This window comes from Ursus maritimus, unplaced genomic scaffold (genome assembly GCF_017311325.1).
Source record: "Ursus maritimus isolate PB19 unplaced genomic scaffold, ASM1731132v1 scaffold_14, whole genome shotgun sequence".
Taxonomy (NCBI): Eukaryota; Metazoa; Chordata; class Mammalia; order Carnivora; family Ursidae; genus Ursus; species Ursus maritimus.
The window spans coordinates 62464669-62480885 of NW_024423786.1; the positions used below are offsets into that span (position 1 = coordinate 62464669).

At 51.1% G+C, this 16217-nt stretch overlaps 1 protein-coding gene across 2 annotated transcripts in view; it reads right to left on the reverse strand.

Annotated features, from left to right (window-relative positions):
- Positions 1–2509: 2509 nt before the first annotated feature.
- Positions 2510–16217, reverse strand: part of LOC103660398 (myosin-13) — a 48551-nt gene continuing 34843 nt past the window's right edge. For both annotated transcript variants that reach the window (XM_008688011.2, XM_008688010.2), the window contains exons 26-38: positions 15468–15594; positions 15271–15389; positions 13005–13201; positions 12454–12637; positions 11679–11844; positions 10955–11079; positions 9706–10014; positions 9422–9625; positions 7031–7156; positions 6556–6726; positions 4215–4319; positions 4034–4129; positions 2510–2829 (exon numbers count right to left, since the gene is read on the reverse strand). In XM_008688011.2, coding sequence (XP_008686233.2) covers positions 2527–2829; positions 4034–4129; positions 4215–4319; positions 6556–6726; positions 7031–7156; positions 9422–9625; positions 9706–10014; positions 10955–11079; positions 11679–11844; positions 12454–12637; positions 13005–13201; positions 15271–15389; positions 15468–15594 — 2232 coding nt within the window. In that variant the 3' untranslated portion in view covers positions 2510–2526. The remainder of the gene's footprint in view (positions 2830–4033; positions 4130–4214; positions 4320–6555; positions 6727–7030; positions 7157–9421; positions 9626–9705; positions 10015–10954; positions 11080–11678; positions 11845–12453; positions 12638–13004; positions 13202–15270; positions 15390–15467; positions 15595–16217) is intronic.

The window sequence follows — 16217 nt, forward strand, 5'->3', positions numbered from 1 at the left end:
GGGGCTGATATCTGGGGACCTTGAGAATGACCTCAGTTTCCTTGTCTATAAAATTGAGGACCTAAATAGACTCTTCCAGTCCTAAAGTTTAGCACTGATGATGATGGTGGTGGTAGTGATGATGGTGGTGATGGTGATGGTGATGACGATGGTGATGATGGTGATGATGGTGGTGGTGATGATGATGGTGATGCTGCTGATGGTGGTGGTGGTGATGATGATGGTGGTGGTGATGATGATGGTGGTGGGGGGAGTGATGAAGGTGGGGGTGGGGGTGGGTATGGGGGGGGGGGGGGGGGGGGGGGGGGGGGGGGGGGGGGGGGGGGGGGGGGGGGGGGGGGGGGGGGGGGGGGGGGGGGGGGGGGGGGGGGGGGGGGGGGGGGGGGGGTGGTGGTGGTGGTGATGGTGATGGTGATGACGATGGTGATGGTGATGATGGTGATGATGATGGTGATGCTGCTGATGGTGGTGGATGGTGATGATGGTAGTGCTGGTGATAGTGATGATGCTGCTGATGGTGGTGATGCTGATGGTGATGGTGGTGATGCTGCTGATGGTGGTGGTGATGATGATGGTGGTGGTGGTGATGATGGTGATGGTGATGATGCTGCTGATGGTGGTGGTGGTGATGATGGTGTTGATGATGCTGATGATGGTGATGCTGCTGATGGTGGTGATGATGGTAATGGTGGTGTTGATGGTGATGGTGGTGGTGATGATGGTGATGATGCTGATGGTGGTGGTGACAATAGGGATGATGGTGATGGTGATGACAGTGATGGTAATGTCAGACATATGAGGTCACCTGACCTCAGAATTGTTTCCTGCCACCATCACTGCTGCCAACTGCCTTCAGCTTCCAACCCCACTGTGTTGAAAGTATGTGGGATGGGCTGGTGATGAGATGGAAAGGAGGATTGGATCTAGAAAGCTAGAGAGAAGGGATGATCCAAGATGTTTGGAGATAGTGTACTTATCTTGGTGCCTGGTACAGAGTAAGCTAGTTTTGGTTTTATTGAGATAAAATTCACATACTATACAGTTCAATGGGTTTCAGTATATTCACAGCTACCCATCCAACCCCCATAATCAATTTTAGAACATTTCATTACCCCAAAAAGAAACCCTATACCCTTTGTCACCACCCCAGCCCCTCACCTGTCCCAGCGAAGCTATGATTTTTATTATCTCCACCTTACAGAATAAGGAAAATGGGGCGCAGAGAGAAGAGTGACTTGCCCAAGGCCACACAGTTAGCATGTGACAGCCCTGGGATTTCATCCAGGTTTGCCAGAACCCAAGCCCATGCCCCCAGTCAGCATGATCATTGAGGTAAGTAAGAATGTGTGGCCCACCCAAGGCCAACCCAAGGCCATGCATTTACAGCTATGAAGTGATCAGGCCGAGGCTCAGATTTAGTCCTAGCTCCTAATCTTGTCCGTATCCCATTTTGCTACATCTCTATCCTTTTTATGTAAGCAAATCAACATAATCTAATGAGGATCTGGGAGTGAGCCCCCAAACCAGCTGGGGCTTCTCTTTTGGCGCCTGGGCCAGCCTCAGCCTGGACTTTAGAACTGAACAGCTTTCGGGGCCCACCTGCTCCTTTCACGTTCCAGAGTGAATGCAGCCGGAAGGAGAAGGCAGGCGAACCCCCTACCCAGTGTTTCCCAGGAGTGAATGCATTGGGGCGCACCTACTCCCTGTTTGGATGTCACGGGGAGCAGTGGATGTACAACACAGGCCCTCAGAGGGATGGGATGGAAAAGCAGGTTCTTAGCAGAAAGCACTGCCTGGGAATCCGGGACCCTGGGCATCTCGTCTCCACCCTGCCTTGGGTAACCACAGTCACAGGGCTTAATCTACATGGGCCGGGCTGCCCTGTCTGAAAGTTGAGAGAGAAGCCGGGGAAGTGAATTTGAAACAATTCTGTGTTCCGAGGAGGAAAATGTGCTCCGGTTATCCGAAAGGGGCTTTACTTGAGTGCGAAGGAAGCCGGTGATTTACTTGGCTGTGGGTTGGCTCTCCACCTTTTCTGCTTGGAGCCAGGAGGCCCACTCTCACATCCCTTATTTCTTTATATGCACAGCAGATTGGGCAAACCTCTCAAAGCACCCTGAGCAAGCGGGATGGACGGTGATTATGAACACGCAGAGGCAGAGAGACGAGGAGCCAGGAGACTTTATTTCTCACAACATCGCCCCTCCTCTCTCCCAGTGCGTCGCATGGCAACGGGCATCAGGAAGGCCTCATTCTTCCAGCTTCTGTGGGAGAAAAGCAATCAGGAAATGAGTCAAACCCAAGGCAAGGCTGCGTCCTGACTTCACGTGGAGCACCTGGAAAGGCTGGAACTTCCAGAAAAATACCGAGGGATGGCATTGTTTCCCCTTTCACATTGCAAAATCAAAGCCGTGGGGCCCCTGGAGAGGGGCGAATCCCTCAAAAAGCAGGGGCTTCCTGGGCAGCGCCTTTTAGGACAGGGAGGGATGGGGGTGACAAGGCGTCTGGCCCCCTGTCCCCCGATGCTCATTGCCCCATGATTCTGGAACCACCAGGGGCCTGGCTGGACGAGTGGCCATCTGTGAGTGCATGGCCAGCAGCAGGGAAGAGGCACCAAGAGACACCCTCCATGCTCTCCCTGGGTGCTTCCTTGGTCCCGGCCTCAGGACATCTGGGGAAGGCATCTGCTCTCACCTGGCCCCCCACATCTCGGCTCTTGGCCCGCAGCTTGTTGACCTGGGACTCAGCAATGTCCGCTCTCTCCTCTGCCTCCTCCAGCTCGTGCTGCACCCTCCGGCACTTGGACAGCTGTGTGTTGGCCTGCTCCTCCTGAATGGGAGGTGGGGGGGCAAGGGCCTGAGGAAGCCCCCCACAACGGGGCTCTTTGGCTGGGACCCAAGTCCTGAATCCTCCCAAGGCACATGGAGGGTCAGAGGCCAGTGGCCCAATCCCCCTTGCCCTGGCCTTCTCCCTGCATTGTCTGTCGGTGGCCAAGCCACTGTGCCCATGTACTGAGGGCAATCCGAAGGTTTGTGAAGAAGCTGGGCTCCTGGGCACCCTCCCTCCCAGGCAGTCCTGCTGTGACCACCCTCATCCAATGGACACAGATCCCTCCCACCACTCCCCCATTTAACCAGCTCAGATCTGCTTTCCTGTGGTCGGGGGGAGCCACCAGCCCCTGGCAGGGAGGGAAACAGGACAAGGAGAGAAACCATCTGCCCAGTCATGTATTCAGGGTCCCCCCAATTTTGTTCATCAGAATACCAGTCCTGTGGGCTGCTCTGCATACAATAAAAAGGTTCCAAGTTCCACTCTGGTTTGGGCCGGCGCCGGGGGGGGGGGCAAAGCTATATTCTAGAATGGCTTCAAAGTGTCCGCTTTGAAGAGTGTATTACACGTCACCTACAAAATCTGAGAAATCCTCCAAAGCAACCAGTTCAACTTTGTTCAACTTAGAGTTTCCCAAACTACTCCTTTTCTGTAACAGAAAAAGTCCTGCCTACCCCTTAGCCCCCCAGCCCAGCTTTCTGCTAGTAATAATATCCCTGAGGTCTATTTGACCAAGGGCAGGTCAGGAAGGATGGATGGGAGGGTGGCCATTAGGGAGGGTGGGAAGGAGGAGGCCGTGGGGATGAGGGACAGGACAAGATGGGATGCTGTGAACCAGGAATGGGGTTGGGGGGACGTCTAAGTTCAGGCTGACAGGGCAGGGAGGGCTGGTGGGGTGAGCTGAGCTGGCTGGGGCATCAGGATGAGGTAGGGCTAGCAGGGTGGGCTAGAATGTTCTGGGGTGGGGGATAAAGTAAGGGGGGCTGGACACATGAAATGAGGCAGAAGGCATTGAGGGGGTGCAGTTGGGGGGTGGCCAGCCTTGTTTAACACAGACCAGGGGAGGGAGGAGGGAAGGCGTCCCTGAGTTTGTAGCCTGCAAATGAAAACCCCTGTCTCGGGCTCTGTGATAGGACAGATTCCTGCTGAGGGCTGGGGGTCCTTGGGCAGGCACGGGCTCCTGGGAGGGGGTCCCCCTACTCACGGCTTCCTCAGCCTGCCTCTTGTAAGCCTTCACTTTGGCCTGCAGCTTGTCCACCAGGTCCTGGAGCCTGAGGATGTTCTTGCGGTCCTCCTCGGCCTGCAAACATAGCACCGTGCCACCACCGTGCTTTCTGCTGGGGTCGGAGCAACCCAGCACTCCCTGAGGCTTTGGAGACACCTACCTGGTACGTCAGCTCCTTGACTTTGCGTTCATACTTGTGGGCCCCCTTCAGAGCCTCGGCCCCCCTCTTCTGCTCAGCATCCAGCTCACTTTCCAACTCCCTCACCTGGGTTTTGGGGGAGAGAGCCCAGCGTTCGGGTCAGAGCAGCCAGGCTTCTCCCACGGACTCGTGGGTGGGTGGATCATTTTAGGATGAACTTGGGATCCCCTAATTATAGTTTGTAAAAGTGTTCCCTCCTAGGGCTCGGGAACCACTTTGTAGTCACAGAGCCACCACTGTTGGTGCAGTGGTTCTGTGCAAATGAGAACTAGATGCAGCATTTGGTGCCCGCAGTGGGGCCACCAGGCTGGGCTCGGCCGAGGATGCCTCTTCCTCCAGGGCCAGCAGCTTGGCGAGGCCTCAGCTTCAGCCCTGACTCGTCTCTGCAGGTGAAGCCTGCGTGAGCATTTCAGGGTACCTGATTCCTGGTCAAGGGAGGCCACAGGGGGGTCATGGGCAGAGCCTGGGCCAGGAACGGTCAATGTGTGTTCAAGCCCCGGGGGCAGCTGACTGATTCAAAGCACGCCAGTGGCTGCCCCAAGAATGAGTTTCTATGTGTTTAGGATGGAGACTGTAATTTCTGTAATTCCTGTTCCTCCTGCCTCAAACGTGGGGGTCAAATTAGACAAAGGGTGTGCAAGTGTGTTTTAAATGATAGAGCGCTCTGCCGGTGGTGTTCATTTCATAGCTGCTTCTGGCTTTCCTGAAGTCTTGAGGGGACAGGACAGCCACCGAGGACACAGGTCACTAACTGTGGCCCCGATGCCACAGTCTAGATCTAGAGAGCCAAGACGGGAATGTGATGGCCAGCCACAGCGAATCCCAGCGGCCACAGACGCGGGCCGCTCTGGGCTTGTGGACTCACCAAATCAACCTTGGAATCTACCAGTGGAACGGGCTAACTCTGGGCGCTGTTCCAAAAATGCTCCTCGTGCCCCCACCCCCGCCCCCCGCCCCCCCATGAGCCCTCGGAAACTGTTTACCACTAGGTTCTTCGAAACATCTGTGTTCCTGGCAATGCTCTTGCGGCCTCTATGAGTTTGTGGAACTAAAGATAAGGGGGCAGCTGGGTCTGGAGGCCAGTCAAGGTGCCTCCCATGTGATGGGGGGGGCTGGCTGGCCCAGGAAACAAAGAATCATGGAGGGAGGGAGGCGTGGGCTCTAATCCCCCCTCAGTGGAGGGATCTGTGAGGATGGGCTAAACTTCGGCCATAGAGGAGGGCTGGGACGCATGAAAAGTAAGCATTTAAAGAATTTGGGGGGAAGAAGTTCGGGCCTCTCTGGTGTTGACTTTTGTTATTCACATGCCTATAACCTTGTCATTTTTAGGCAAAAAAAATAAAAACAAAAATCGTTCCCATTCATGGTGTACGCGTGCTGGGGACCACATCCTTGGAGGCTGGCCTGAAGCCTGAGTGCATTTGGGGCGCTTCCCTGCTGGGAGAGGTCACCTCCTTCTCTTCGCCTGCCCCTTACCCCCTTCTCCTCCCACTCCACTATTTCCTCCCTGGGGCGGGGGACAATCGAGATCCTTCTAACAAGCTCCCCCTCACAGCCCTTTTCCAGAACATCAGCTGGTAATGGAGTCCATTTGCAAAATAAATAAAACCACGCTAGGTCTAAAGGGAAAAGCAAGGGGTCCAAGCTCAAAGGGAGCCATTAGCAAAGAAACAAAAACAAATACGAGTAAGCTCCCAGGTACAGGAAAAAGCAAGACTGCCTCTGCATGGGGGTTAGAATTTCCCTGGGGCTTTGGCCGGGAGGAAGGCCAGTCACCTGCCCTGTAGGACAGAGCAAGCCAGCGAGAAGCTTACCAGCATTGCTCGGCCTGACTGCATTGAGAGACTGAGAAATCTGGGACGAATGGGAGCCGGGGGTGGGAGGTGAAGAGAGACTCTAGCCTTCACACGTAGGATGGGCCATTGTTCACCAAAGCGGAGGCTGGTCCAGAATGTAACTTACACCAACTATGTAATGTTATGAATGCAAAGTACATTTCCCCTCACTTATGCGGATCTGAATTCCTATAAAAGCAGGATGTCTTCACTTAGCAGCTCTTGGGGCCTGAGTGTTGTAAGGCAGGGGTGTGTGTGTGTGTTGGGGTGTAGGGACCAGTGAACCAGTGAAGGAGGACTAGGTGGGACTATCGGCTCACAGACAGCTCTGCAAGTAGTCCTCAGACTAAACTTGCCTGCCCTCCATCCGCACCCACTTTCCTGCAACCTAGTTTCTGGGCTGTGGCTCTCCCCGGATGGCTGAACCGGATATCGCTGAGGGCCAGCATCTTCTCGAGATGCCCTACCCGGTTCTCCAGTTTCTGGATCTGCTTCTTGCCGCCCTTCAGGGCCAGCTGCTCAGCCTCGTCCAGACGGTGCTGCAGGTCCTTCACCGTCTGCTCCATGTTCTTCTTCATGCGCTCCAGGTGGGCGCTGGTGTCCTGCTCCTTCTTCAGCTCCTCGGCCATCATGGCCGCCTGGTGAAGTTCATAGAAAGTATGAGTGGGTCACCTGGCATCCTGACCAGGAGTATGGAGAGGATGCTGTCAAGGTCAGTGCTTTGAGTGCTAATCCTGCCTCCCTCATTCCGCCATGCTTGGTGATGCGTCTCCTCCCCGGTTGGTTGGTTTTGGCTGAGGCTTCGTCTAACTCCCTCTCTCTAGGAAGCCAGCATGACTGACTACAGGTCAGCAAGAGACAAAGCCTACTTGCCTTGTCCCCGCCTGGAAGCCCCTTCCCTATCCCCAAACACCGGCTCTGAAAAGAAGGAACAGAGCTCACATCCGTGATGGCCTTCTTGGCCTTCTCCTCCGCGTTTCTGGACTCCTGGATGGAGTTCTCCACATCTGCCTGGCACTGGGCTATGTCCGCTTCCAATTTCTTCTTGGTATTTATCAGGCTCGTGTTCTATAGAAAAATCAAATGCCAGAGGTGTAGGTTAGCTTTGGACGCCTGGAACAATCGAGGGGGAGAAAGTTGCATGGGGAAGGAAATCAATCACAATCATATTTCTTACTTTTCACCCCGGGGTGGGGGTTTGCTAGACACTGTTTCTTTCCTGACTAAACAGGAGGTCTTGAAACAGACCCAAGAACTGCACATAAATAAGTGAGTAACTGATAAAGGCAGACTTTCACATATTTGAGGAAGAAGAGATTATCCAGTAGAAGGTCGGGTGGGTAGCAAAGGATGGGAAGATGTAAGTATATAAAATGAGAAATAGTTCTAATGATCCAAACACACCATAAATAGAATTATAGACATGACAAAGTGGAAAACACTCATGATGCATGTTGCTGAAAAAAACATTCTCTTCCTTAACATATGAAAAAGAAAAATCATACACGTAAGAAAACAGGGCACAAAGTAAAGACAGGCAGAATACACCAGAAGAAATAATGACTCATTAGTAATCAAAACTTCATTTTATTTTATTTCATTTTTTTTCTTTTAAGATTTTATTTATTTATTCGACAGAGATAGAGACAGCCAGAGAGAGAGGGAACACAAGCAGGGGGAGTGGGAGAGGAAGAAGCAGGCTCATAGCGGAGGAGCCTGATGTGGGGCTCTATCCCATAACGCCGGGATCACGCCCTGAGCCGAAGGCAGACGCTTAACTGCTGTGCCACCCAGGCGCCCGTCTTTTATTTTTTTTAAGTAGGCTCCATGCCCAACGTGGGACTCGAACTCATGACCCTGAGATCAAGAGTTGGATATTCTACCCACTGAGGCAGGTGCCCCAAGAAAATCAAAATTATAAAGGTGAGATGTTTCCCAACCATAAAGTTGGTGAGGATTAAAAGACATATAACTAGGGTCTTTGAGAATTTTGAGGCAAGAGCTCTTACGTATTTTCCTAATGAGAATAAAAATGGAGACCACTTTGTGAAGGCTGGGTTACAAGACATTGCAAATGTCTTTATTGTTAGACCATGAAATTCTGCTTCCAGCAATCTATTTACTTCCAGGAATGTTAAGGAAATAATAATGAGAAAATGAGAAAACTTAATTATAAGTAAGTTCATCATAGAAGTCTTTCTAATGGTAAAAATTTTATTGGGAAATAATTAAAAACATCCAGCCATGGAGAATTGATTAAATAAAAGTGCCTTTTCACCCTACTGTAACACATCACTTTTCCGCCATTAAAAATAGTCATGGGGGGTGCCTGGGTGACTCAGTTGGTTAAGTGACTGATTCTTGCTTTCGGCTCAGGTCATCATCTCAGGGTCGTGAGGGTGAGCCCTGCATGGGGGTCCACGCTTGGCAGAGAATCTGCTTGAAGATTTCTCCTTCAGCCCCTTACCCCATGCACGTTCTCTCTCTCTCTCAAATAAATAAATCTTTAAAAAAAAATAGTCATAGAAGATTATTTAAAAGTGTGGAAATACGTTCATGACACGTTAAATGAAAATAAGAAGTTGCAAAAACATTGATCACAGTTCTACAAAAGTATAATAATTGCAGACATCGACAAGAGCTTGGAATGAAAGATCTCAAGATGGTAACACTGTGGTTGGTATTTTTCTTCTATTTGTTTGCTTGTACGCTCTATATTTTGTAACAAAGAATTTTTTTATAAAACTTTTATAAAGGTGGCAGACAGCCTCTCCTCTGCTGTCCTGCTCACTGCTCCCTTGCCATATATTCAATAAATTTCTATCTCCTTAAAAGACAAAAACTTTCATAAAGGTGATAAAAATAATTATTTTGAAAGACAATTCTAAATTTGTAAGATTGTGGCTTAGACGTTGCTTCCTCCGTGAAGCCTTCTCCAGCCCCTTGATGCAATAATTCATCCTTCCTTTCTCGGATTTTCCCACAACGTGCATGACCTTTTATCTCCAGATTAAAGAAAGCTCAGAAATCTGTCCATCTGGAGCATAGTTATTCCAAGAACTAAGCCTCTTTGCTTTCTTCTTCTTCTTCTTCTTTTTTTTTAAGATTTTATTTTTAAGTCATCTCTACCCCCAAAGTGAGGCTTGAACTACCAACCCGGAGATCAGGAGTCGTGCGCTCTACCAAGCGCCCCCCACAAGGACTAAGCTTAATGCAACTTGGTCTTGACTGCTAGTCTGGGAGGAAGGGCAGGTGCTCCCTTCCACTGCGCGAGTGTGGGTACTGCCTTCCCCCCACCAGGGTGGGCCCCGCGTGGAGGGAGGAGGGACGCACCTGGGAGTGCAGGAGCTGCACGCGGTCGCTGGCGTCCAGCAGCTCCTGCTCCGACAGCCTGCGGGTCCGCTCCGTCTGCTCCAAGGCCACCTTCATCTCCTCCAGCTCCTCCAGCAAGAGGCCATTCCTGCGCTCCACGATGGCCAGCTGCTCCTTGAGGTCCTCATTGCTCCTCAGGGCGTCATCCAGGTGCAGCTGGGAGTCCTGCAGGGAAAGCCAGATGTGAGGCCAGAGCCGCGGACAGGCTGAGCGGCAGCCAGGTTCCCCAGAGCCTGCGGGCTCACCTTGAGCTGGCCCTGCACCGTGCGCAGGTGTTTCTGGGTCTCTGCCACCTGGCGGCTAGAATGGCCCAGCTGGATCTCCATCTCGTTGAGGTCTCCCTCTAGCTTCTTCTTCAGCCTCAGGGCATCGTTCCGGCTCCGGATCTCGGCATCCAGCACACTCTGCATGGCCTCTGCAGCCCTCTGGCTATTTCTTTTCAGCTGCTCAATTTCTTCATCCTTCTCGGTGACCCTGCGGTCAAGCTCGGATTTCACCTGGCTCAGCTCCAGTTGGACACGCAGGATCTTGCTCTCTTCGTGTTCCAGGGAACCCTGATCAAAGCAGAGGAGGGATTGAGGGATCGTGGCCAGCCGCCCTTCTTGAACGGGCATTTTCCTCCCCGTTGGGATAAAACGAGCATTATTCTACTCATTCTACAGATGAGTAGAGGTCAAACAATGTCCCTCCGCAAATGTCCCTCCTAGTAATGAACCTGAAACTAACTAAAACTTTGTATCTGTTCTTAACAACTTTATGTCTGGAGAGGGACAGAGCACCTTTTTGTATTAGTGAAACCTTTACAGGGTGTGGCTCTTTTAAGGGGGACCATAACTCAGGAGCCACCCGATTCTCTGAAAGGACAGGGTAATCACTCTCCCCTTATCCTTCATGATGCAAATTTCCCTAGAAACAGCTCCACCATCCGCCCCGCACTGGCCACATTCAGGACACTGGGCCTATTTTGACTTTACAGAAATCCCAGTGGCCAAAGACCATCTGGAGTGTGACTCTGTTAAAGCCGAGGAATTCTTTATTTTTTTTTTTAAGATTTTATTTATTTGTCAGAGACAGAGAGAGCACAAGCAGGGAGAGAAGCAGTCTCCCCACTGTGCAAGGAGCCCGATGTGGGGCTCGATCCCAGGACCTTAGGATCATGACCTGAGCTGATGGCAGACGCTTAACTGACGAAGCCACCGGGCATCCCGAGCCGAGGAATTCTGAGCCAGCTCTCAGGATTGCTGGTGATTGATTTCTTGCTTCCCAAGGAAGACATCGAGGACATCATGAATGCATTTATTTATTTGCAAAAGGGGTAATGTGATGGACTAGAGGACACCCAGGAGATGAATCACAGCACAGCTGTTTCTCCAGGGACGGCTGGAGGTTCTTCCCCACGGAGTCTCGCCCCTCCTGGCAGGAAGCAGCCCCAAAGGTCTGGTCCAGTCGCCCTGCCTTCGGCGTGCTACCCTCCCGACCTTCCCCGACACTTGCCTCCACCTCTTCTAAGGCCATCTGGAGGTCTGACTTTTCCTGCTCCACCTGCTTCTTGGTTTTTTCCACTTCCTGGAGGCTCTTGCCAGTTTCTGCAATCTGCTCGGTTAAGTCGGAAATCTCTTCTGCAAAGGACAGGCTCGATTTAGCTGGTTTGATCGGGCTCCAGCTGACAGCAGAGGCATTCTGCCTGGCAACTTGGGGATGGGGATTCAATCACGTTTATGTAGGAGAAAAAACAGTGGAGCCCTTCAGGTGAGGTCTTGGCACAACACAGGTGTGTGGCTTCACCTGAACGATGCAGAGAGAGGAGTGGCAAGAACACTAAAACCTCACAAAGTATATAAAACAGTCGAGGCGAGGGCCGGGGAAGAAAATTCTGGAGACAACGTACAGAATACAGAATCAGAGTCTTTCGGAGCTGGAAGGGGCTTTAGGGGGCATCGGATCTGCTCTGATTTTGCACGTCAGGAGTCGGAGGTCCTAAGGCATTTAGTGGCATGCCCAAGGACATGACACAATCCACGGGCACTCTTGTTCTCTTAAGAGGTGAGCACTTCTTCGTGCTCCAGGACGACACTTGGCTATGACTGTGTTTGTGACATTAGCAGGGCTGAGCTCCAGGGTCAACGGAGCCGACGGGAGGGTTCTGCGGGGGCAGTGGGAAGCAGGAGGCAAGAGGGTGGGGTACAGGTGCTCACCTGGGATGCGGAGGGGAGCTCACCTTGCAGATTTTTATTCTCCCGCCTCAGGGTCTCCAGCTGATCTACCACTTCCTCATAGGCGTTCTGCATCTTGAAGATTTCAGTGCTAAGCGACCTGGAGCTTTTTTGAGAAGCTTCCAACTCAGCCTGACTCTCGTCCAGTTTTTGCTTCCACTCCGCAAGGACCTGGGAGATGACACAGGGACATGTGAACAGCAGGTAGGACCAGGGCACCTGGGAGAGCCCACGAAAACAAAGGCTGTCTGTCAGCAATGCCAAGCTTTTACCCTTGCATCCTGGGGACCCAAGAAACAGGGTGGGCCCTGTTCTAGATCACGGGCTCCAGACTCTGATGTTCCTACGGGCCATCTGCTGTATTCTTTTTTTTTTTTTTTAAAGATTTATTTATTTATTTATTCGACAGAGATAGAGACAGCCAGCGAGAGAGGGAACACAAGCAGGGGGAGTGGGAGAGGAAGAAGCAGGCTCACAGCGGAGGAACCTGATGTGGGGCTCGATCCCAGAACGCCAGGATCACGCCCTGAGCCGAAGGCAGGCGCTTAACCGCTGTGCCACCCAGGCGCCCCCATCTGCTGTATTCTTAAAGGTATTTGGATCTCAGAGTAATCTGGATTAGCTTGAACTAAAAATTCACTTTGCAGGGACTGTCACAAAAGCAAAGAGACGTTGCAAAACCCAACGGCTGACACTATGACTTGTTGCTCGGCGGACCTCCCAGATGTGCGTGCCTCTCGCACATCCAGCATAAGAGGCCGTGACTCTTTGGGGGCAGACCTTATCAAGGTCCCTCTGCTTCCTGTCCAGGATGGCGCGGGCTGTGTTGGTGCGTTCCAAGTCCAACATCAGGTCATCCACTTCCCCCTGGAGCCTCTGCTTGGTTTTCTCCAGGGAGGCACACTTGGAGCTCACTGCCTCGGTGTTTTCCTCTGCTTCCTGGAGCCTCTGGGCCAGTTTTTTCCTAAGACAACAAAAAAATTTTTTTCTTGGCAAAGGTGGACTATTTCAGAGCTAACCGTCAGATCAGACGAGAATGAACAGTCTATTCGGGGCTGGAACTGGGTAAGAACAAGACATAGAATGGGATGCGTGGACAGGGTGTAAGTAGAACGTGAAGAACCGTAAAGTGCTTGGCGGCAAAGCAGGTCACCAGGAAGCCACCAAGGGACCCAGACGGAATAGACAGCCCCAGGGGAAGGACAGGGACGCCCTAACAAAACCTCCAAGTCCTGGGGAGGAAGGGACAGTGTCTCAAGGCAGGAAAAATTCTCTGTCCCTTCACTCATGTCTTGGGGTCACCTCTCCTGCTGTCGCCGGGGAGCCCGTACTTGGCCTCCTCCAGCTCCTCCGTGCGCTGGATGGCGTCCGTCTCGTATTTGGTCCTCCACTGGGCCACCTCGCTGTTGGCCTTGGACATTGACCTTTGCAGCTCGGCCTTTGCCGCCTGCTCCTCTTCATACTGTTCCCGCAACAGGTCACAGTCGTGGCGGGAGGACTGCAGGGCGTGGGCCAGGGCGTTCTTGGCCTGCGGGAGGACGGTGGTGGTGACAGATTGCAAAGACACTTAGCCAGTTTCCAAGCCAAGGTCTTTTCCTCTAAACCAGCATCTCCCAACGTGAGCTGTTTCCCAGCTGCCTTTGCAAACTTTGCCATATCTGCATATGTCCCGTTTTATTTAGTTTTTGTCAAGTTGACTCCCTTATTTTAAATAAAAGTAAACTATTCAACTACATTAAATAGAAAAGCACTAACATTTGCCACACACAGAAGGAAGCCGTAACAAGAAATGCAATAGGGGTAAAGCAGTGTTACTGGTCACCTTTCCGCCAGGTACTTGCCGTGTGTCTCCATGCCTAAAGCCCACTCTGTATGCCTGATTAAGGAAAACGAGCGCATGCTAGAGAGTTGGTACCCAAACTGAGCTCTTTTCCTTATGTAAGCAGAAGAATCGAAACAGAATTAGAAAGGGGATCAATTTCGGGGCGCCTGGGTGGCACAGCGGTTAAGCGTCTGCCTTCGGCTCAGGGCGTGATCCCGGCGTTATGGGATCGAGCCCCACATCGGGCTCCTCCGCTATGAGCCTGCTTCTTCCTCTCCCACTCCCCCTGCTGTGTTCCCTCTCTCGCTGGCTGTCTCTATCTCTGTCGAATAAATAAATAATCTTAAAAAAAAAAAAAAGAAAGGGGATCAATTTCTTGCTACTTGATGCAACACTATGGAAAGATGTCGCCGTGAAAAAACTCAAAATCATTCTTTGGTGTCACCAGGGGCTGTGTCCCCACCCCGGGGAACTCTGATGTGAGCTGTTCTGTTTCTACGGCTCTGGTTCTTCTTCCTGGGCAGGGGAGGACATGCCCAGAGGCCTCCCTCGCTCACTCCCGCCTGCTCAGGACAATTTAGCTCTCATCTTGATGGTCACAAAATTCTCTCTCTCTCTTTTTTAAGATTTTAACTAGTCTCTACATCCAACATGGGGCTTGAACTCACAACCCTGAGATCAAGAGTTTTGCAGTCTACCGACCGAGCCAGCCAGGTGCCCCACAAAACACTTTCTGAGCCCACCATCAAAGAAAGAGTTTTGTTGACCCAGCAGTCACATGTGCATTTCTGTTTTTTTGAAAACACAGATAGCAAAACTTGGCGCAAAAAAGAGAACTCAGCTGTTACTGTATGCCCACCGGACGACAGCCTGGTTCCTGTAATGGATCTCCTCACTGCTTGTTCCGGCCCTGGTTCTTACCACAACCCCCACCCCAGTCCACCGAAGACCCTTACCATAGAGTGGAAAGAAGGGAGACGAATAAACTGCTTGGTTTTGTTTTTAGAAGAAGTAAGTGGAGCTCAGGAAAATTCCAGAAGGTTGCCTTGTAAGTCTTAGCTGGCGCACGGCAACCTCGAAATCACAGAACGCGGTTTTGGAGGACTCCTGGATTTCTATTGCAATGCTTGAACACGCACTGAATGCATTTATTGGGCACCTGCTGTGTGCATTGTTCTACTGTGCACTGTACCTACTGTTTACCACCAGGGAAAAATTATTCTTGCCTGGAAGTTTGCAGATCAAAGGGGAGATAGGCACAATGAGCAGAAATATCTAGATATGGAAGTCAAGAATATGATGATGAGGTCCGTGCTTATGCATATGTCCCAAGTGTGTCTCTCCCTAAAGCCATGCAGTCTTTCTGGAAGAGGAGAACTTAAAATCGGGTATTGTAGCAGGTGACGCGTGAGTGAGGAGAAAGAAAGAGGAGGGCATCTCAGACGAATACAGGGCATACAGACGAATGGCTGAGCAGAGTGAAAGAATACACAGAGAGGGTCAAGCTGGTGCAGTGGTGGGAAGAGGAGGCCCTGGCTGGTGATGGGTGTTTATCAGACCACCCTGTGAGGGACAGAGGAGCCCAGAGGATGGAGCATCCTGGCTCTGAGGAAGGAGATCCAATGCCAAAGCCCTGTGACCTCAAAGAACAGGTTCCTACCCTCCCACACAGCAGAGAGGAGAAGCATTGGACTTCATGCTGCAGGCCTGCCTCCAACCAGCTTTCGGGGCTTCTCAGGGTCTGACTCTGACTTTTCAGAAAGAGGCATTCTTACCTTGGTTTCTTCTTCCAGTTGCCTCTTAAGCTCCTCCAGCTGCTGGGTGAGGGCCTGCTTGCCTTTGGTTAGTTGCGAAATCAGACACTCCTTCTCTTCCAGTTGGTGGCTCAGCTCCCCTACCAAAGAGATGCATGTGTGTTGCTGACCGTTGCCGACCCATGGCCTGTAGCTTCTGGAACCCAGCCCCTCCTTACCATTGTGGGTCTGCAGTCTTGCCGTCTGCATGTTCAGATCATGGATTAACTGTGTCTGCTGGTCATCCTTGGCTTTGATCTCATTAAATTGGTCTTCCACTGTCCGGCACATTCTTTCCACATTACTCTTTAAAAAAAAAAAAAAAGCCAACATGAATAGAAAAAAGCGGGTTTCTGGTGTCCAGTACTGAACTGGGAAGTTGGATAGGTTAGCTTCTTGTCAGGTAAAATGAAAATAAAAATGCAGAACACATACATGTCAGTTAAAAAATTATAATCACTTCGGATTTGCTTTAGTTTTATCTGTGATGACTGTTTAGTCACCAATAGGTTGGAGCAATAGCTTTCAACTATCTACTTATCTTAGGTAGGTAAGTATTAACTGGTTTGTGAAAAAACCTTTGAGAAAATGCTACTCAAAGGAACCCCGGAATCCTCTTGTAATATAAGTAATTCTGTTGCCGTATGAATAATACTACCTTCTAATTTGTTTGTTTGCAAGCACTATATACAAAAGATTCCTGATGCTGGAAGTGGCACTGAGGGATTCACTCCTCAGTTGGCCCATATTTTTGTGGAGTTTGTTTAAAAACCTTGAGTATATTGTAGACTTCCTTCTCCTACCTCATATAACATAAAATAAATATGTTGAGCATATAGTTTTCCTCAGACTGGGAAGTATAAGATGGGGGCAGAAGAGGCAGGGATATTAAGAGTCAAAGGAAGTTCTCAAGGGGCTTAGGATATCTT